At 42.5% G+C, this 22,942-nt stretch overlaps 2 protein-coding genes across 8 annotated transcripts in view; both read left to right on the top strand.

The window, feature by feature from the left end:
* Positions 1-22,942, top strand: part of LOC119484804 (complement C3-like) — an 85,814-nt gene that overhangs the window by 10,123 nt on the left and 52,749 nt on the right. The gene's annotated exons all lie outside the window — the stretch shown is intronic.
* LOC119484800 (complement C3-like) overlaps positions 1-22,942 on the top strand; it is a 74,154-nt gene that overhangs the window by 40,727 nt on the left and 10,485 nt on the right. For 2 of the 7 annotated variants that reach the window (XM_037763893.1, XM_037763887.1), the window contains exons 25-39: positions 7,907-8,113; positions 15,773-15,848; positions 15,985-16,144; positions 16,262-16,357; positions 17,618-17,768; positions 17,888-17,973; positions 18,591-18,668; positions 18,765-18,920; positions 19,048-19,110; positions 19,269-19,350; positions 19,491-19,539; positions 20,695-20,785; positions 20,901-20,990; positions 21,076-21,178; positions 21,345-21,434. In XM_037763893.1, the coding sequence (XP_037619821.1) occupies positions 7,907-8,113; positions 15,773-15,848; positions 15,985-16,144; positions 16,262-16,357; positions 17,618-17,768; positions 17,888-17,973; positions 18,591-18,668; positions 18,765-18,920; positions 19,048-19,110; positions 19,269-19,350; positions 19,491-19,539; positions 20,695-20,785; positions 20,901-20,990; positions 21,076-21,178; positions 21,345-21,434 (1,578 nt within the window). Of the gene's footprint in view, positions 1-7,062; positions 7,276-7,515; positions 7,580-7,684; positions 7,775-7,906; positions 8,114-15,772; positions 15,849-15,984; positions 16,145-16,261; positions 16,358-17,617; positions 17,769-17,887; positions 17,974-18,590; positions 18,669-18,764; positions 18,921-19,047; positions 19,111-19,268; positions 19,351-19,490; positions 19,540-20,694; positions 20,786-20,900; positions 20,991-21,075; positions 21,179-21,344; positions 21,435-22,942 lie in introns of those variants that run through there. The other 5 variants (XM_037763891.1, XM_037763886.1, XM_037763888.1 and 2 more) reach the window with 4 other exon arrangements.

The following is a 22,942-nucleotide window of genomic DNA, read 5'->3' as shown; positions in this document are numbered from 1 at the left end:
GACGCTTTGAGGCATTTCCATATTAACATTAACACTGGTCACTGCCACATGAGCTGATCATGATCCCTCCTGTTTGTTAGGGCTTTTAAAAGATTTTTTTTTTAATTTTAATAAAGCATTTATACAATGTTTTAACATTTCAACAAATGAGGTGTGCAATTGTAGATCATATTTTCTCACACCCACACGCTGTCAATGTGTCCAACCAGATAAACCATCTCAGTCTGATTTTAAGAGTATCGCATCAACTAAACCACGCAAAACTCAAGTCTGGGTCCAACCTGTTAAAGATCTTGTCTGTGTTGCATTTCCAGAATTGAAATGTCCGGCCCCCAGCAGGAGGAAACGAGCTCTTACTGTAATGGATGTCACAACCAGCTTACGTAAGAACCACAGCTCTAAACTACCCAATAACCACATATTCAGTCACTCAGTTCAGGACTTTGGACTTTGACAATACTCATCTTTGCCATGTAATGTATTAGTCTTTTCCTCCATTTCCCATTTAGTTTATTAGTTTATTTGTTTTTCCTTATTCAAATCCTTATTGTTATCTGTAAGCGCCATTTACTAGTGCCAAGTTTATGTTTATTGTTTTGATAATATTATCTGCTGAAGTTCAGTGAGAAATATATTTCAGTTAAATGTGAGAGAATATTATGACTATATATGGTGATTCCTTCCTGTATGTTTACTACTGTGAATTTGAGTTTAGTCCTGTGAGGCTTCCGTACACACGTGACTTAGGGACAGGAAGTTAACTTTTATTGTGAAAAGGTTCAGTTAAATAAATGAGTTACCGGCGGAGCAACACGGTTGTTTTACCGTTGCCGTTGGCGTTGGCGTTGCTACCGGGCCGACTCAACGCGTAAAACATTGTGATGTCGTCCTTGAAGTGTGGTTAATGACAGAAAGTAAGTTGAGACGAAGATGGAAGTATGAAGACTAAAGATAGCCACTACATTAAGTAAAACAACCAGCTCACGAGAAGCAGGCCTACTGCTGCGTCGCCATGACGACAAAAGAACTGAACAGAAGGAATAAACTACGGTTTCAGATAAGTGCCCAAAGTTATAAGAAGACAAAATGAAACTATCTGAAGACAGCATGGACAAAGATATGCTGCAGAAATGTCCCGAAAATGAATAAACATATGATACTCAACTTCTAAAGAAAATGAGACAGCAAGGACGTTTTGGTCTTAAGAAGATGACATTTGTGAAGAAAGCCTGCTGTGCTTTGTGTCATAGACCATTTCTCATGAACACTTGTTGAGCTAGAAGTTGTGTAAACAGCTAAGATGGCGGACGACGACAGACAGAATTCGACGTCGAGAGCCCAGAGCTGCAGCGGCAGGTCTGGGCACAAGAGGGCACCAAGATACACCGAAAGAGGTTTGGAAGATCGACTGACCAGGCATATAAATGCAAGGAGATCTAAACTGTCACAGTTAACATCAAAAACAAATAAGATTAATGGACTAATGAAAGATAATGAGAGTCCAGAAATTGTTGATGAACATTTGTATGAATGCTCAAAACTACTAAAGGAGTTTATTGATGCAAATGAGGATGTACTGTTGCTGTTACCTGAAGAAGAAAAGGATGCTGACCAAAGGTTTTGGTACAAGCCAAAAGAGGAACAATTCAGTAATTTCATGAATGAAATTGAAAAATGGATTTCTACAACGAGGGAGCAACATCAAGAGGATGTGAATCCAGATGATAGTGTATCTGTAACTGATACACCAGCAAAAAAGAAATCTGGTTCATATGTTGCACGAAGCACAGTTACCAGCAGCTCATCAAGATCATCCAGAGTCTCCTCCATATCATCTGTACGACATAAGGAACAAGCAGAACGTGCCGCTTTACTTGCACGTGCAGCATCCCTGAAACAGAGACAAGCATTAGACATCGAAGAATGCAAGTTAAAGGCAAAAAGGGAACAGATTGATATCGACACAGCTATTGCTGCCTCTACAGCCAAAATAAAGGCATTGGAAAATTGTGAGTATGAGAGCTGTAACGGTGATGTAATTGTTCACCGTGACGCAAGCTTCGTGGTCAATCAACAGCTAAGCAGCCAAGAGCCAGAAATACGTTATGAACATAACGAGCAGTCAAAGGCAAATGACTATCAAGTGAAACAAGAAGATGACATACAGCAAAATGATTACAATGGAAATGCAATCAACCTGTGTGAAGTGATGTTGAAACAAAATGACATCACTGAGATGTTAGTCAAACAACAGAGACTGTCACATCTGCCCCAAAGAGATGTTCCTGTTTTCAGTGGTGATCCACTTGAGTTTAGATCATTCTTAAGGGCTTTTGACCATACTATTCATGACAAAGCTGATAGTGATGGTGACAGGTTATATTACCTTGAACAGTTTACTAGAGGTGAACCCAGAGACTTGGTCAGAAGTTGTCAGCACATGAGTCCTCATCAAGGCTACATCGAGGCAAGGAAATTGCTGACATATCACTATGGTAACGAACTGAAAATTGCATCTGCATACATAAACAGGGCCCTCAACTGGCCGCAAATTAAACCAGATGACGCTAAGGCTCTTCATAGTTACTCCCTGTTCCTCACGGGTTGTAACAATGCAATGAAAGACATTGACCAGCTTCAAGACATGGAGAATCCTACTAACATCAGAGTCATTGTCTCTAAGCTACCATACAAAATGAGAGAAATGTGGAGAGTTTCTGCCTTCGACATTCAAGAGAAAAGTGGAAAAAGAGCAAAGTTTCCAGATTTGATCAGATTCATAAACAGGCAAGCTAAAATAGCTGCAGATCCTGTGTTTGGGGACATAAAGAGTGCTGAAGATAAGGGAAAACCTTATGCAAATGTGAGAATGAATCAAGCACCTAGGCCAAAGGGGACTGCATTTGCCACAAGTGTAGCACCAGCATCAAATGAAAGTTCATCTGAAAACAGTAAAGATTTCTCATGTTACACCAGTAATGCCTTCCAGAAGCCATGTGTATACTGTGAAAAACAACATGCCTTGGCAGAATGCCACAAAATCAGAAACCAGCCTTACAAGGAAAGACTACAGTTTCTCAAAGTACAGGGTCTATGCTTTGCATGTTTGACACCAGGACATTTGAGTAAAGACTGTAAGAAAAGAGCTACATGTGAGCACTGCTCTAAGAGACATCCAAACATGCTTCATTTCACAAGGGAAGATAAGGAAGCATTTGAGAGCAGACAGAAAAGCACCACTGACAGTACTACGACTAATGAATCAACACACATTTCAGGTGGAACGTGTGGAGCCACCGGGGCCGGAAAGGACAGTCGTGTTCTGTCAATTGTGCCAGTGTGTGTCAAGTTAAAGAAAAGCAACAAGATAATTGAGACCTATGCATTCATGGATAATGGAAGCCAAGCCACATTCTGCTCTGAGAAGCTGATGAGACAGCTTGAGACTGAAGGCAAGAAAACGCAAATTCTGCTTCGCACAATGGGTCAGGAAAAGTTAGAGTCAAGCTACCATCTTTCAGGATTAGAGGTGTGTGGTTTGAAAGAGAACATTTATGTTGACTTACCTGACATTTACACCCACAAAGACATTCCAGTGTCCAAAGACAACATTCCAATGCAGGAAGATTTGGAACAGTGGCCACACCTTCAGAGAATCGAGCTGCCACACATAGATGCAGACATTGGACTGTTGATAGGATGTGATGCTTACAAGGCTATGGAGCCATGGGAGGTCATTCACAGTGAGGATGACGGTCCATATGCAGTTCGCACAATCCTAGGATGGGTCATCAACAGTCCTCTCAGGAGAGATGATTGTACTACGTCCACCTGAAAGTGGACTAAGTGTTTCTGTAAATCGCATCTCTATTGCAAGGGTAGAAGACATGCTGATGCAACAATTCAACCACGATTTTCCAGAAAAGGCAAGTGAAGAAAAACAGGAAATGTCACAAGAAGACATTCAGTTTATGGACTCTGTTAATGAAACAGTTAAAGTGGTTGATGGACACTACAGTATACGTCTTCCTTTAAGAAACAAGGCTGTCAAAATGCCTAACAACCGCAGTGTAGTTGTGCAGAGAACAGAAAACCTGAAAAGGAAACTTACCAAAAACAAGGAGTTTCACAGAGAATATCAAAGCTTCATGTCTGACCTGTTGATTAAAGGTTACGCAGTTCCAGTACCAAATGAAGAGACTGTGTCTGAAGATGAGAGAGTTTGGTACATACCTCATCATGGGGTGTACCACCCCCAAAATCGGAAGCTCCGTGTAGTTTTTGACTGTGCAGTAACATATCAAGGCAAGTCATTAAATGGAGAACTTTTGCAAGGTCCAGATTTAACAAACTCAGTTGTTGGAGTGTTGACACGATTCAGACATGACCACATTGCCTTAATGTCAGACATAGAGGCTATGTATCACCAAGTGAGAGTACCACCAGAGGACAGTGACCTTCTGCGTTTCCTATGGTGGCCGAATGGAGACTTGAACGAACCTCTGCAAGAATACAAGATGGTTGTGCACTTGTTTGGGGCGACTTCCTCCCCCAGCTGTGCCAACTTTGCACTGAGGAGGACAGCTGAAGATGCTAAAGACAAAATGACACCTGCTGCAGTTAAAGCAGTTCTGAACAATTTTTATGTAGATGATTGTCTACAGTCAGTATCAGATGAAACCCAAGCGTGTGCTATGGTCAAGGACTTAACAGCACTGTGTGAGAGTGGAGGATTCCATTTAACAAAGATGATGAGATTCAAACAACTGCTTCATAAGCTGAGCACACATCGTAAGTTTCTCATCTCACAAGCAAGTGACAGTTGGAGTCATGAGAAGAAAACTGAGATGGTTACAAGACAAATGCATAAGTTCAGATCAGGGATCTCTGCTCACTGTTCACTGTTGAAGATGTTGCAACGGGAGAAATCTGAAACCAGGAGATGTCGTCCTCATAGTTGATGACAGTGCACCAAGAAGCTCCTGGTTGATGGCAAAAGTTGAAAGGACAATATCTGATTCAAACGGACTTGTCAGACGTGTATTTGTGAAAACTAAAACGAGTCTTTTGGAAAGGCCAACAGATAAGTTATGTCTGTTGCTTGAAATGGATGACCAAGTGTAGATGTTCATATTTCATGTATGATATACTTGTGCTTGAAACGTGAGGTTTATGCTACATACTGCATTTGAGTAAATTTTGTATTCAAACTAAATGTGTATTTGAAATGTACTGTTTAGGAGATGAATATAAGTTCATGTTTAAATAAGTCAGTCATATAAATCCTGAGTTTTAAGTTACATGACGCTTTAATGTGTTAAGATGTAATTGTTATGCCTCAGCAGTAACAATTAGGGGCCGGAATGTAAGCGCCATTTACTAGTGCCAAGTTTATGTTTGTTGTTTTGATAATATTATTTGCTGAAGTTCAGTGAGAAATATATTTCAGTTAAATGTGAGAGAATATTATGACTATATATGGTGATTCCTTCCTGTATGTTTACCACTGTGAATTTGAGTTTAGTCCTGTGAGGCTTCCGTACACACGTGACTTAGGGACAGGAAGTTAACTTTTATTGTGAAATGACTTTTATTGTGAAAAGGTTCAGTTAAATAAATGAGTTACCGGCGGAGCAACACGGTTGTTTTACCGTTGCCGTTGGCGTTGCTACCGGGCCGACTCAACGCGTAAAACATTGTGATGTCGTCCTTGAAGTGTGGTTAATGACAGAAAGTAAGTTAAGACGAAGATAGAAGTATGAAGACTAAAGATAGCCACTACATTATCCTTATTCTTGTACTCCATGTCTTCTCACCTCTGTCCCTCCTCTGCAACCCTCTTTCTTTCCAGTGAGTCAATATAACGACCAACTGCAGCGTGACTGTTGTTCGGAATGCATGAGGCCTACCCTCCTCTCATACAGCTGTGAGAGGCGCGCCGAGTACATCCTTGATGGCGCAACCTGTGTCGCTGCCTTCGTGCACTGCTGCAAGGAGATGGAAACCCAGCGATCTGAGAAGAAGGAGGATAGCCTCCTACTGGCTCGCAGTAAGAGATGGGGACAAGGGATGGGTGGTTACTATTCATGGTCATACTTACGAAACAATGAAAATGATAACCTTTTTAATGACACTTTAGGTGAGCAGGATGACAACAGGTACATGGACAGCAATGAAATTGTTTCTCGCACCAAGTTCCCTGAAAGTTGGCTGTGGTTAGATGTCCATCTGCCTGCTTGCCCTCGACAAACACCTAACTGGTGAGTAAACTGAAATATACACAGAAAAAATACACTGATAACTTCACACCGACACCACTAGGATTCAAAGGTACCTCTCAAAGTGTTGACACTTTTCTTTGTTTCAGTGACACCACATCATTGACGAAAAATGTTCCTTTGCAAGACTCGATCACAACCTGGCAGATCACTGGCATTAGTCTGTCAAAAACTCACGGTGAGGATTCAGTGACTAAAATCTGTCATGTGTTTTAGTTGTGCCTCTAACCTTAAACCTCTATCATCCCTTTACACCTTTTTCTCTCTACCTTTCTATGTTTCATCACTTCTTTTTTAATCCCTCTCATCTTAAAGGAATCTGTGTTGGCGCTCCGTTAGAAGTGATTGTCCGAAAGGAATTCTTCGTTGATCTCAGGCTGCCGTACTCTGCTGTACGTGGAGAGCAGCTAGAAGTTAAGGCAATCCTCCACAACTACAGCCCCGATGATATCACCGTAAGTCTGGGTTGCCCTGCTCTGGTGTTTTATGCCACAGACAATGAGGCCATGATATTTTTCTCAAAGAGTTTGCAAACAAAAGAGCAAAAGCAACAGTAAATATTGGACTGACTTACGTGTGGCAAAAAAAGGGCATGAATTCTTTTCCATGGTGGTCAGTCTCAGAACTGGGGGAAACCTTACTGCAATATTTACAGTGTACCTTCAAGATCAAATTGATCCTATTGGAAACAATGTAAAGCATAACATTTCTTCAAATTAGGGAAGCATCTTTGATCAACTACACATACTTCAATATCTTTTTCCATCTTTGTCCTGTTCTCAAGGTGCGTGTGGATCTGATTGAGAAGGAGCACATGTGCAGCGCAGCTTCTAAGCATGGGAAGCATCGTCAGGATGTCAAAATTGGGCCCCAAACTACACGATCTGTACCCTTCATCATTATTCCCATGAAAGATGGACTATACAGCATTGAGGTCAAAGCAGCTGTTAAAGATTCATTGCTCCATGACGGAATCATGAAGATGCTGCGGGTGGTGGTAAGAGAAACGGGAAACGAACAGCGATCTCCTGTGTTAAAGTCAGTATAGGGAAACAGACATCTTTTGAGGCGTAACTTTGATGCAAATGTATACTGTATCAGCTTTTCAACATAAACTGTAAATAAGAGAGACAGTTAACAAGCAAGCCGTATTGTATTTCGTTACACACCAGCAGATAACGATTACTCAAAAACAGTTGTTGATTTCTAACCTTTGTCCTAACTGTTGCTTTTCCAGCCTGAAGGTGTGCTGGTTAAATCTCCTCAGATTATAACTCTAGACCCCACTAAAAAAGGTGTCGGTGAGTTTACACATTAAACAGCTACATCATATAGTAATTTGCTAATATTACATTTTTATCACTTGATAATTGATCCCCCAACGTGCCCAATGTTTATCCTTTTAGATGGTAAACAAGAAGAAACTCTCAACAGTGGAATTCCTAGGAATGATTTGGTTCCAAACACACCTACGATCACACAGATCTCTGTGACAGGTGAGATGGGATGATATATTCGGGCACATTATGCGATATAGTGCCAGTTACAATGAACTCTGCATTGGTGTAAATTGTTATTGGTCTTATTGGGAAATGAATGACCACCTCTGTTTGTGTTTGTGCATGCAGGGAGAGAACAAGTTGCTTCACTGGTGGAGAACGCCGTTAGTGGGAACTCTATGGGTACTCTGATCTACCAGCCCTCAGGCAACGGAGAGTCGATCATGATCCACATGACCCTGCCTGTCATTGCAGCCACATATTTGGACAAAACCAACCAGTGGGAAGCTGTGGGCTTTCAGAAACGTAACGAAGCCCTCCAACACATCAAGTACGGTAGGCTCACAGATGTGTTTATTAGCACACATGTTAACTCAATAATTACAACGACAACTTTGCATAGTTAGACGTTACCCAACCGTGGCCACTGCCAGCACATCGACAAAACGTAAAAGTAATACACAACACATGCGCAGTGGGTAACACATGCGCAGTAGGTAACACATGCGCAGTAGGTAACTAAGCAATTAATAAACTCCCCTTTTTCTTTAAAGAAAAACAAACATTACTGTTATTTAAAACCTTCAACATATACACAGGTTTAAAGCTGCAACTTTAACGACAACAGTTTGAGGGTAGAAGTTTTTTTTGTTGTATAGTCCATTTAGCCTTTAAGTCGGCATACACCTTCACTGAGAGCCCTCAGTAGAACGAGTGCTGATGTCCCCTTCTTAGTCAAGCAGTCAGCAAGCTGCTCCTTGGTAGCTGACCACATGATCTGCTGGATAGTCCCTGAGTGGATGAGCTCCTTGACACTGCTAATTTTGAGTCGGAGTCTCTTTTCGGTGACTGATTTGGTGGACTTAACAGCATCAAGAAGAGAGTGATTATCTGTTACACACACAATGGGCAAATTGTTACGTGTGCAATCACCTGTGGTAACTTCTGAGTCGAGAGTAGCTAAGAAAACTGCACTGTCGATGCCATCTGCAAGTGCCAAAGTTTCTCCTGCTAAAGTACTTCGGACAACTCTCCTGATCCTCTTTGACTGCCAGCATATAGGTGAGAATCTTCCATTCTCTCCCATCAGCATGACCAGGTGTCCGCCTTGAGTGCCTCCGTCTGGAAGGTTTCCCATTGAGGAATCACTGAACACCACCAGTTTAAGGGAGCTGTCTTTTCCCAAGTGCTGAAACCTCAAGGTCACCTCTTCTGATTTCAGTTTTCTGATAAGTTTGTTTGCACAGTGCAGAGTCTGAACAGTAGCATTCTTTGTACTGGATTCCAAGATGGATATGTCACACATTATGTGCTAATCCATAAACACACTTCTTCAACTTCCATAGGGTTCCTGTGCTCTGAGCTTCTTGAGGAGGACGGATGTAGACATTACGGGTTAACTCTTTACCCTGTAAAAAGGCTGCTTTAATGTCCATGGAGTTCAGCTGTCATTTCTTTTGACATATTACAGCCATGATCATTTTCAGAGACTCTGAGGCGCATGTAGGTGAGTCTTTTGGGAGCTCCTGAGTGTTCATTTCTTCAAAGCCCCTTGCAACTAATCTAGCTTTAGGTACAACACCATCAGGTGTCTCCTTGAGTGTGCACACCCACCTCGTAGAGATACATTTCTGGCCTTCATCTGTCACCTCCTCAAACACTTCATTCTTTGTCCAGTTGCTGAGTTCAGCGTGTTTGGCAGACATGAAGGCATCATCATTCACAATAAGTATGTCATCTTCATGGCAGTCAGCACATAACTGAGCATGCTCAGATGGAAGCACCTGAAGATCTTCTACTTGTCCTAGGTCAACTGACCCTGTTGTGCCAGAAATTTCTTCAGGCTCAGTGTACTGCAAGTTGTACTAGTTTTTGTATGTTCCAGTGGCTTTTCCTGCGCGGCTGAGGATTTTTGCAGTGTGTGCTTGGCCACTTCCATTACCTGTTATGTTCTGGTTTCAACAATAGCTTGAACTCAAATGCAGACACAGACTCAATTCTTTTAAAGGTGAACAAAGATAATTTATTTACACAATATTAAATGTTCAATGAACAGGGCTGGAGATCCTGGAGGTCCGAAACGTGACAGTAACACAGTCAATACTTAATTCACGGAACGGGGGGCACGAGGAGGGGGTGTCCAGGAATCCTTCCGGAGGAACAGATGAATCCACAACAAGCTCCGAGCGGTGGAATGGCGTCAGAGAGTGAATAGGCAGGATTTAACTAAAGCAGGGTTCCAGGTTGAGGAGGAGCAGAGTGTAGGAGTGAGCAGGCATGTTGGAAGCAGCCACAACTGGCAGGTGAACAGACCTGAGCACAGAGCAAAAACGAGATAAGTCCAAACAATCCAAAAAAACAAGAGCAACAGCAAAGTCAAGAGCAAATACTAGGGAGCCTGAATTAGTTTAGTACCACTGAGGGCGACGGAACGATCTGGCGATGACTGGCAGGAAAACCGGGGTAGATATACTGCAGGTGTGTGTGATGATTGGATAATTACTGTCAGCTGCTCCAGCAGTGCCTGCCCAGGAGAAGGACGAGGAGGAGGAAGGCCACACCTCCTAACACACTGACAGACTAGACAAACCAGAGAAAAACACACAGGAGACAAAAGGGTAGGGAAACAGAGGAAACAAAAGGAAACACTAGACTGCCAAAGTGATATCATGACACTACCTGCATATGTAACTAACTGTCCAATTTTCAGCCTAATTCCTTCACAAGTCGAGATTGAGTGTGTCTGAGGCGTCAGATTGACCATGATTAACCTCTTCAGGCTGTATTGGTGTGTGAGGGAGCTCACTGTTATCCTCAGCATCAAGAGATTCATTTGTAGGCATCTCTTCTTCACTTTCATTTTCAGTGTCATAGTTATTACCATTTGGCCCAGATTCTGTTGAGGCGATACGATTTTCAGTCACTTCCAGCTGATTGTCCATTTCTCCCGGCCCTGCTTGTGAGCCATCTATCTTTCGAAGCCTGGAGTGATGTACGCGAACATAGGTGCCTCCATGCCTCACAAATATCACAACACCATCTTGGCCGATGACCACACCTGGACCTTTCCATTCTGTACAATCCATCCGTTTGTAGTAGACTTTGTCGCCTGTCTCGTATCGGTCATCAATGGGCCGCAGTTGTTTCCGAAGTGCTCTTCGGATCCTCTCAGAGCATTCAGCTTCTGTAAATGCTCTTCTTGCAGAATGTAATGCTGCGTTGTGCTGGGCTAGCCAGGTATTCATGTTAGTACCCTCTAGAGCTGGTGGCTTATCAGTGAGAACTGAAGGCAGATTTGGGTTCTGTCCGAACACCAGCTGGTAAGGACTATAGCCGTGCACATTGTGCATAGAGTTTTTTGCCATTAATGCCCAGTCTAGGGCTGTCTTCCAGTCACATCCATTGTCTCTTTTCACTTTCAACAGGATTTCAGTGAGGGTTTGATTATGCTTTTCCAAAAGCCCATTGCTCCATGGGCTATAAGCTGCAGTTGTCTTCACTTCAATGTTGAAGCTTTCAGCCATGTTTCTCATTTCTTTGTTGTTGAATTCCCCCCCATTGTCACTGAACTGTCTGCGTGGAGGACCATGAACACTTATCAAGCAATGAATAAAGTGTTTCACAATCTCCCTGGGTTTCTTAGTGGTGACAATGCTCCCTGCACTGAAGCGTGTGAAGTGGTCAATGGTGTGCAGGTACCACACTCCTGTCTCTAGCTCATGTAAGTCCACAGCTACAGTTTCATTGTAGGTTGAGGCCATAGGCAAGCCTACTGCCGGCTTTTACTTTGGTTTCCTATATCTGATGCATGTCTCACATTTGTTTACAATGTCCTGGAGAATTGTGATGCATTCATCATCATCATTACCTGAACAGGCCAGTAGTTTTTTCAGTCTGTCGGCTGAAGCATGTCCAAACTGTTTGTGTAGTTTCAACAGAACTTTCTGTTTTTCCTTTGTTGTCATGTTTTCTGTCACAGTGAGAATGTCATCCTCAGTTTGGATCTCGTTTTCATCTGTGTTACTCTCATCTCTTATGTTCACACAATAATGTCCTGAAGATGTCAGGTCAAGTTTCACTGGTTGCTTAAACATAGTGGCTTTGTCATTTTCAATGTCCAAAACAGCACCTGCTCTTTTCAGTGAAGTTTCGCTTAAAAGCAATGGGATATCTACTGGGACAACTTCTGTTTCAATTTTACATTTAGTCTGTCCTATCATAGCTGGAATTTTGACTTTTTTTGTAGAATGAACAATTCTCCCATCACCAAACTTGAATGATCTTACACTCTTTGTGTCCTTCATTTTCAATAACTCACTCTTTGTTAGTCCACTGACGTAATCATCAAGCCATTTTTCTCCACACACAGTTCTGGTGCAAGCTGTGTCAATAACAGCTGATCCTAAGGCTTCCACCATGAAGATCTCTGTGTCAGACAATGATTCTTTTGACAACAAAGTAATGTTGCATTCTTCAACATCTGTCAGTCTCTCATCCTCAGTCAATTTTGCATGTTAATTTTTGTGTGGACAGTCCTTTGCCCAGTGATATGTGCTTTGGCAAACTGCACATCTTGATCTTTTTCCATATCTGTCGAGTGGATTTGTGCCCTGAACAGCCGCAGGAAAGGGTGAAGCTGGCTTGCTTTCACGCCTGCCGGTGAAGCGTGTGTAGTAGGCAGAGTCAGCAGAATCAGCAGCATCCCCTCTCACACGCAGCTCACGAGCACCCTCTAGTGGCGTATTATCACCAAAGATCCTCTTCAAGGCTGACTTCATGTTAACAAATGAGAGGCTTGAACAGGCCGTAAGCGCCAACTGTTTGTCTTTAACATTAAGTCCAGCAGTATCTAGTAGCTTGAAAGCCAACACAGCATCTGGAAGCTCCATTTTAAACTCAGTTATTCTGTTGTATCGCCGTTCAAATTTGACAATGTAATCAATCATAGAGACGCCATTTTCTCTCGTGACGCGGTTGTAGGGACCTCACGAGACAAAGAGCCTTGGCCTACATGGGAAACCAGAGACCTGATCACAGCAGGGGACCTAACGGCCCAGCTTTTAAAATGTCGCATCTACATGTGAAATTTCATTTTGAACCCAAACAAGGACCCCCATTGGATGAGGCTAACAGGAAATGTGGGGTCTTTCCGGTGAAACGCCCACTATTCTCACAGGAGATACAGGCACGCTCACCTGAATCTCGCCCCTTTCCACTGCGACTCACGTTGCTACAGGAGGTACCCAACGCTGCGGCGTTCACCTTAAGACTCGAGCCACAATTTCCTGACCTCGCTGGACGAGTTAAGATAATGTTGTGTCCATCAGACTTTGATCCACATCCCTGCAGAAGGAAGACTACAGCCCGGCTTCACCAAGGAAGCCGAGGACAACCGTTCTTCATCAAAGGAAACGAGCGCACAGCCTTTTCCTTCATTTCTGGCTGCTTTCCCCTCCGCTGCCACACGGAGGTCCAGCCCGCCGTTCATCAGACGTCCAGACCACCATACCTATAGAAGGAAGACCCGGATCCGCGTCCTTCACCAAGGAAGAGACGATCGCCCCGCCGTCTTCACATCAGCTGCTTCCATCCGCTGCCACACGGAGAGCCAGCCCTGCCGTTCTTCCCCCGCTGACGAGCATCATAACGGCCCGTTATTGTCCGAGCCAGCGCGACGCCGCCGGACCAACTAACGACGATCTACTCCACTACCGCTCCGAAGAAGCGATTCAAGTAAGAGGCTTGTGTCTGGGCAGAGACTAGTGAGATTGTATATTCCAATAAGTTAATAACTATTGTTGATTTATACTGAACGTACGGACCGCCGAGTCCGTCTGTTGGTTTTGTTTATTTAACTTGCTTTGCTCTGCTTTGCTTGTTTATGTTGCTTTGTTTACTGTTGCTGACTGTCTGATTACTGTGTGCTCCTTGTGTTAGCTCCTGCCAAACGTGAAGATCTGTAGCTGTAGTTTATTATTAACAGACCAGTGCACGGCTGACTAACGAGCATCTGAGTAATAATAACCCAGCTAGTACATCTCTCGCGCGGCAGTTAGGATTCCTGCTGCTGCGGTGTTTACTGTTTTGACTGTGATACTGTTTTCAGGCGCTCCCCGCCTTTCTTTCCTCCACTTCTACCACACACAAACAAACACTTTGCCGACACGCGGGATCCCCGTCCCGTTCGTACGCAGTCGGTGATTTCCGTGGCGCTTCCGCCACCAGAGCACCTCCTCCCTCGTGACGTAACCGCTTACGTGGTGACGCCGCCTCGGGGTTTCCCTTGCTCCTCCCACACACGCACACACGTAGATACGCCTCCTCACGTTCCCACCTTACTGATCACGCGGGACTTTCACATCCCGTTTGGGCGTGATCTGTAACGTTCGAGCAACTCCTCCCTCACGTGACGTAACCGCTTACGTGGTGACGTCCACTGAGGGCGTCCTTTGCTCCTCCCACACCACACACACACACATAGACACGCCTCCGCGCATAGGCTCACACCTATTACCTTACAGGACACGTGGGGATTCACACCCCCGTTTGTGCGTGATCTGTAACGTTCGAGCAAACCCCCCCCCCCTTTTACGTGACGTAACCGCTTACGTGGTGACGTCCACTGAGGGCGTCCTTTGCTCCTCCCACACCACACACACACATATAGACACTCCTCTTTCACACCTCAACACATACACATTTGCATTCACACACACATCTCTCTCTCTCCCGCACACACATTTTCTTTTGCTTTTGTGTTTTGTTTAATTCTAGTTTAGTGCTTAGAGCTGCATTGTAGGACATCCATTTGTTTATTAAAAGTGTTGTTAATTAGTAATTACTGCTGTGATAAATATTGATTTAGATTAATGTTGTTAGAGTGTTTATTGTTGATTAAGATCACTGTATGTAAATAAATGGTCTTATTTTAAATAGCAATTGTCTGTGTTTATTGTGCATTCATATTGTAATAACGGCTGGTTATGAGAGTTAGTGCTCGGATTCACCCTTCGCTATTCACCTCCTAAGTGTAAAGTAGTGTTAAAATACTGGCCTTTGGAGGGAATATATCCCCTTATGAGACTGGATTAACGTTTGGTTATTGGTCCCTGATTCCAGGGTGGTGCCCCGTTCATTATTAATGTTGATTAATAATTCTTATTAATAATAATAATTCTATGAATATTATTTATTAAATTAGCTAATAACCAAACCTGTTCCATTTGTAAATCCCTTACACGGTCAAACACTGTGTAGGAGTCGTACTGGCGATCTTTTTCCTCTTTCAAAAACACGAAATCCAGTTTCGTGAGAAGTGTATTCATTCCGTCATCTTTGTTTAAATCCACTGCGGCGATTTCCAGCGCACTGTCCCTCGCTCTTCCCGTTAGCGACAAGGCAACTGCCAAAGCCTGCTTCTTCTTCTCCAGGTCGGTAACGAGCCTCCAGATTTCTACCTCATTTTTCCAACTGTCGTAGGACTTCTTCTCGTCAAACGCCGGCGGAACTTTGTAATTGCCAGTGGACATCCTCTGCTACCAATGTTAACTCAAAAATTACAACGACAACTTTGCATAGTTAGACTTTACTCAACCGTGGCCACTGCCAGCACATCGACAAAACGTAAAAGTAATACACAACACATGCGCAGTGGGTAACTAAGCACTTAACACACATACCAGAAATGTCATTGATGCCCCTCTGTGTGGGATTTTAAAGTTCCTGACGTGGCAGAAGTGGTATAAAAAAAAGAAAAACAGCACGGTAGACAGCAATGCCTGCGATGCTACCCCTTCCCCACAGATCCAGGCTAGGGACACTGACAATTAATGGTCTGACTGCAACACAGACTCATAGACTTTAGAAGTTTTCACCAGGATTGTCTTATACAAACAAAAACGTATGCCGCCAGAGTCATTTGAAAAATGCTATAATCACAGGAAAAAAATGTAAGAGGACTCCTCAAACTGGTTTTGTGTTTTTGTTTGTGTCCAGGTTACCAGAGGGAGCTTGCTTACCGAAAAAGTGATGGGTCTTATGCTGTGTGGGCCCATCACCAAAGTAGCACCTGGTGAGGCATTCAAACATCTTTGAACTCATAGTGGTTTCCACATCCTCCTTTAACTTAACTTGACTGTGATGACAATATTGTGTATTTCATGGGCATATAAATGAAACTAAACTTCTCCTCTCCTCTCCTGTCTAAGGCTGACAGCCTATGTTGCCAAGGTGTTTGCCATGGCCAAGAGTCTGGTGGCAGTGCAAAGCAAAGACATCTGTGACGCTGTTAAGTTTCTGATTCTCAACACGCAGCAACCTGACGGCTTGTTTAGAGAAGTTGGAGTGGTGTCTAGCGGACAGATGATTGTGCGTGCACTGATTTCATTAACATCAATATTTCATCTTAGTGCTGCAAAAATAGCGAGATGAAAACAATTACATATCATTGACTATAATCTATAATCTCTGTCTGTGCATGTGTAGGGTGATGTGCGCGGCGGAGATTCAGATGCCTCCATGACGGCCTTCTGCCTCATTGCCATGCAGGAGTCACGTACACTATGTACTGCAACTATTAATGTGAGTAACTCATCTGCATACCATGTTTTCTTTTTTTCCCCCCTCACTGCATTTTTTTCTTCATTTACTGACTCCACACTAGTGATGGGCGAAATTGCAAAGTATCATTCTTAACTAGGGTTGTCAATCAATTGAAATATTTAATGCAATTAATCGCATGATTGTCCATAGTTAATCGCGATTAATCACAAATTCATCGCACATTTTTTTAGCAGTTCAAAATGCACCTTAAAGGGACATTTGTCAAGTATTTAATACTCTTATCAACATGGGAGTGGGAAAATATGCTTCTTTATGCAAATGTATGTAAATATTTATTATTGGAAAACATTTAACAACACAAAACAATAACAGATCTTGTCCAGAAACCCTCACAGGTACTGCATTTAGCATAAAAAATATGCTCAAATCATAACATGGCAAACTGCAGCCCAACAGGCAACAACAGCTGTCAGTGTGTCAGTGTGCTGACTTGACTATGACTTGACCCAAACTGCATGTGATTATCATAAAGTGGGCATGTCTGTAAAGGGGAGACTCGTGGGTACTCAGAGAACCCATTTTCATTCACATATCTTGAGGTCAGAGGTCAAAAGACCCCTTTGAAAATAGTTATGCCAGTTTTTCCTCGACAAAATTATTATTATATGTTATTTAGCCTCCTTCGCGATAAGCTAGTGTGACATGGTTGGATTCCTGAGGTTTTCTAGTTTCATTTGATGCCAGTATCTTCACTCTAGCTTCAAACTGAGCCCTCTACAACCTACAAATCAGAAGTTGCATTAAACAAATTAGTGGCGTTAAAACAAATTTGCGTGAACGCGTTATCGCATTAACTTTGACAGCCCTCTTAACACAATCCCATGCTGCTTCAGCAGGTGGACAGACCTGTCGTGTCTAGTTACAGTTGCTAAACTAAAATTGGGAAATCACTGTTCAAGGAGAGGGTTTAGTGAATGGTCAATTGTGCTAAAATGATTCTTTCCAAGAATTTGACACGTTCAAATTCAAAACGACATTTGATGCCAACCCTTAGTCTTGTATTTGTATGGAAGCATTAAATCCACACCCCAATAGTAACTGTAACTGATGGCGGCTCAGTCTAGCTCACAAGACACAGAAGAAGGTAAGAGAGGGGCGATCCGGTCTATTGTCCCAGGATCAAATGTTTCCTGAACAGAATGGGATATTAAAAATAGATGGATCACTGTTATCTGGCTCTTCTCCCATTTCTCCTAACTTTCTTCTCCTTCTGTCCAGAGTCTGCCAGGCAGTATCGACAAAGCAGTAGCCTATCTGGAAAGACGTCTGCCCAGTCTCACCAACCCATATGCTGTTGCCATGACGTCATATGCCCTGGCCAATGAAAACAAACTGAACCGCGAGATCCTCTACAAGTTTGCCTCCCCAGGTATTTCTGTAACATTAAATATTCCAAGATGATGTCTTGGGGAATTGTTAGTAAACTGATCTTGTTCCAGGTAGAGCATACAGTAGTAATACATAAATATATTTGTGTGTCTTCCTCAGCGTTGTCCCACTGGCCGACACCTAAGGGGCATGTTTACACACTGGAGGCCACAGCTTACGCTCTCCTCGCTCTGGTCAAGGCCAAGGTGAGCATCTGCCACATGTGTGCGTTTCACCAGGATGTCCTGCTACAGAAAACATACAACTGAGTCCTCATCCATGCTGCCTCACTAACAGGGTAGAGGGTTTGGAAACAAAGTCAATGAAGCAATGAAATGTTGCTTACAGTAGCTTTTACACTTTTTAAATAACCATATTTGGCAAACATTATTGACCTTTTACACTACTGCTACCACTTCACAAAGCACTTCATGATTATCTCGATGGGTATTTGAAGGCATTCTTTTCTGTCTCACTTGCAATGACTTAGTTATGACATAGTTATAAAAACAAGGGACTGACTTGAACATCCTGCAAGGCATAATCACACAATAATAACACACATTTGACAAAAACAGATTATTTGTGATTGATTGCTTTTATCAGGAAAGTTTCAAGTAGCTGCTGTTTGATGGTGCCATAATAGGGAAAAAATGATTTAGAAACTCTATGGTAGGTTTTGGTAACTTACAGGTTACAATCTAAAATGTAACTGTACCAGAATCAGGAGTTCTCTCTATTTTCACTGAAGCTTTTTTATAAATGCAAATGCACAGTTAACCACGGACAATTTCAACCATTTACTTGCCTTCTGTTAATAAAGGCCTATGAAGACGCCAGACCTATTGTGAGATGGTTCAACCAACAGCAGAAGGTGGGCGGAGGCTATGGATCAACTCAGGTAACACAGACCCTTCTCTCCATCTTATGTTTACTTATAACCTGTTTACTGTATGTCTAAGTCTTGTTTTCTCCCCCTCACTCGTTTTCTCTCTAGGCTACCATAATGGTGTACCAGGCTATAGCAGAGTACTGGTCCAGCGCTAGAGAACCAGAGTATGATCTGAATGTGGACATCTTGTTGCCGGGCAGGTTAAGGCCTGACAAGTACAACTTCAACATCAACAACCACTACGCCACCAGAACATCTGAAGTGAGCGCACACACAAACAGACTCCCAGTGGTTCATTAACATCATCAGTCCTGTTGTTTTCTGTATGTTTCTACTGCTGATCCCTGACTGTGTGTGTGTGTTTGTGTGCGTATTTAAATTCCCACAGTTCAATGATATAAACCAGAACGTGAAAGTAAACGCCACGGGTTCAGGAGAAGCAACGGTGACAGTAAGTACAATATATTTTTATATTCTTCTATATATTTATCATCTGTTGATTACTGATGTGTGCTTTTTGAATCTCAGATACAACCAAATACATTTGTATACTAGACAGATGTCTATTAGTTTATAACATATTAAGATGCACTTTTGTCTATGTGACAGATGGTGTCGCTGTATTACACTATGCCTAAAGAAAAGGAGAGTGACTGTCAGAAGTTTAACATGTCAGTGCAGCTCCTCCCAGGTAATTTGGTGCCCTCCTCCTCTTCCTGTTTATTTGTCTTAATTTGTCTGTCATTTTATCCGTTTGTTTCTGCCAAGTACCTTATGAGAAAAGACTCAACTAAATACTCAATTACTCAATACAATGTTTTGCTCCTGCAGAAAAAATTGAAGAGGATGAGAAGATATACAAGCTGAGAATAGAGGTTTTGTAAGTACAATCAAGAAGTCATCCTGACGAGTGTTACAGTAACATGGCTTTATACACAACATGTTCTAACCAGATATGGCCCCTACAACACTTCACTTCTTAAACTCTCTGTTTCCTCATCATTTTAAATTGTCCTGCCTTCTGTGTGTGATTTCCTCGAATCTCAGCTCATTTGAGCTGCTCATTCCCAATCATTTAACCCTCTGAGACCCACAATAGACCCATTTGTGTCTATTTTAGGGGGCTACAGGGGGTCTTTAGGGGGAGATAGCAGGTCAACAGTAGATGTCACACAGAAGTGGTGTACATCATCTGAAAGCTGGGAACCTGAAGATTAATTTGAGATGCAGTTTATTGTGTGTCAAGTTGTTCAAGTCATAAACCAGAAATATGATTTAATTAATTTATTGATTATTCAAAATAAATTGTGAAAGTGTATGAGGGTTTAGAACATTATGATGGGCATCCCCACGCTCTGTTATGTCTCATAAGTTGTTGCAGCAATTGTTGGGTTGATACCATTTGTTACACAGATTTGGTGCTAAATTTAACCATTTTTTTACTACTCGAGAATTGATAAAGATGATCAATAATCCCTCCAAAATACCACATTAAGACACCGAGACCTCGAGGAATACCATACCACATTTGGTATGAAAAACTCTTGACATTTTAGATTTCTGTATGAATTGTATTTTTCTACGATTGGATGGCGAGAACTTCTGTTCTAGAAACTGCTCAGACGCCCCCTTATTGTCAATCTAGCTAAGAAAGCCATCCATCCTCTGAATGCTGTAGGTCTGTAGTTTGTGGTTGTAATGTTTCATGAGGCTGTGATTATCCTAGAGGTCACCACAGGTCATTGTGTACAGTGAGGTCAAGTTTCAAAAGATGGTCTCATTACAATGAAATGGCTACTATGGGGACTAACATCATCACACATGAATACAGTTGGATCATTGGATCCAAAAGAGATCCACATATGATATCTTTACCTTCACTCTAGCTCTAAAACTCAACCTGCTAGAGTCTCTGAAAGACAGGAAAGTCGGTTGGGATCGCCCGCGAGGGTTAAATTGTATTTGAAACATCATTCTTTCTCTTAATCTTCTTTATGCTGTTATTTAATTATTCTTCTGTCCGTTCTGTGTACAGGTATAAGGACAGGGAGCACGATGCATCAATGTCAGTCTTGGATATTGGCTTGCTAACTGGCTTCACGGTTAACACAAAGGACCTGGACTTAGTAAGAACTTACAGATCCACTTACATACAGTTCACAAGTCAGTGTTTATGGTTCAGAGAAACAAAATGTTTTTGATGGTTTAGAAAGTTGTCTGACTGTGTGTGTTTGTGTGTAGTTGTCCAAAGGACGTGCTCGCACTATTGCAAAATATGAGATGAACACAGTCCTGTCAGAAAGAGGCTCGCTCATCATCTACCTGGACAAGGTAAGATATCATTGTTTCCTACCTCTATACTTTTCTCTCTGCCTTGTTCTTTGTGTATTTATCTCCATCTCACCTTTGTCCACAGGTTTCTCACACACGACCAGAGGAGATCACTTTTAGGGTCCATCAGAAGATGGAAGTGGGCGTCTTACAACCAGCTGCTGTGTCTGTCTATGAATACTATGAACGTGAGTCTCAGACACACTTAGGAACATATGATGCCTCCATGTACTTTGCTGACAGTGGATGTCCGAGTAGATAACACCATGGATAAGCAGGCATTATTACATTTTCAACGTATTTAATGTGCATTTTCTGATCACACATACCACAAATCTTTCTCTCCCATCGCAGAAACACATTGTGTGAAGTTCTACCATCCAGAGAGGAGAGCTGGACAGCTACGGCGGCTCTGTAGAGGGGATGAATGCACATGTGCTGAAGGTAAACAGGATGATGTCAAACTTGTTAAGTGCTTGGTTACCTACTGCGCATGTGTTAAGGGTATTACTTTAGGATTTGTCGATGTGCTGGCTTTGGCCGCTGTTGTTGATGTCGAGCTCAAGTTTGAGTAAAGTCTAACTATGCAAAGTTGTCGTTGGAGTTATTGATCTAACATTGGTAGCAGAGGATGTCCGCTGGCAATTACAAAGTTCCACCGGCGTTTGACGAGAAGAAGTCCTACGACAGTTGGAAAAATGAGATCGAAATCTGCAGGCTCGTTACCGACCTTGAGAAGAAGAAGCAGGCTTTGACAGTTGCCTTGTCGCTAACGGGAAGAGCGAGGGACAGTGCGCTGGAAATCGCCGCAGTGGATTTAAACAAAGATGACGGAATGACTACACTTCTCACGAAACTGGATTCTGTGTTTTTGAAAGTGGAAAAAGATCACCAGTACGATGCCTACACAGTGTTTGACCGCGCCATGAGAGAAAATGGCGTCTCTATGGTTGATTACATTGTCGAATTTGAACGGCGATACAACAGAATAACTAAGTTTAAAATGGAGCTTCCAGATGCTGTGTTGGCTTTCAAGCTACTAGATACTGCTGGACTTAATGTTAAAGACAAACAGTTGGCGCTTACGGCCTGTTCAAGCCTCATTTGTTAACATGAAGTCAGCCTTGAAGAGGATCTTTGGTGATAATACGCCACTAGAGGGTGCTCGTGAGCTGCGTGTGAGAGGGGATGCTGCTGATTCTGCTGACTCTGCCTACTACACACGCTTCACCGGCAGGCGTGAAAGCAAGCCAGCTTCACACTTTCCTGCGGCTGTTCAGAGCACAAATCCACTCGACAGATATGGAAAAAGATCAAGATGTGCAGTTTGCCAAAGCACATATCACTGGGCAAAGGACTGTCCACACAAAAATGAACATGCAAAATTGACTGAGGATGAGAGACTGACAGATGTTGAAGAATGCAACATTACTTTGTTGTCAAAAGAATCATTGTCTGACACAGAGATCTTCATGGGGGAATCCTTAGGATCGGCTGTTATTGACACAGCTTGCACCAGAACTGTGTGTGGAGAAAAATGGCTTGATGATTACGTCAGTGGACTAACAAAGACTGAGTTATTGAAAATGAAGGACACAAAGAGTGTAAGATCATTCAAGTTTGGTGATGGGAGAATTGTTCATTCTACAAAAAAAGTCAAAATTCCAGCTATGATAGGACAGACTAAATGTAAAATTGAAACAGAAGTTGTCCCAGTAGATATCCCATTGCTTTTAAGCAAAAATTCACTGAAAAGAGCAGGTGCTGTTTTGGACATTGAAAATGACAAAGCCACTATGTTTAAGCAACCAGTGAAACTTGAACTGACATCTTCAGGACATTATTGTGTTAACATAAGAGATGAGAGTAACACAGATGAAAACGAGATCCAAACTGAGGATGACATTCTCACTGTGACAGAAAACATGACAACAAAGGAAAAACAGAAAGTT

The sequence above is a fragment of the Sebastes umbrosus genome, chromosome 3 (genome assembly GCF_015220745.1).
Source record: "Sebastes umbrosus isolate fSebUmb1 chromosome 3, fSebUmb1.pri, whole genome shotgun sequence".
Classification (NCBI taxonomy): Eukaryota; Metazoa; Chordata; class Actinopteri; order Perciformes; family Sebastidae; genus Sebastes; species Sebastes umbrosus.
This window is presented reverse-complemented; position numbering and strand designations above follow the sequence as displayed.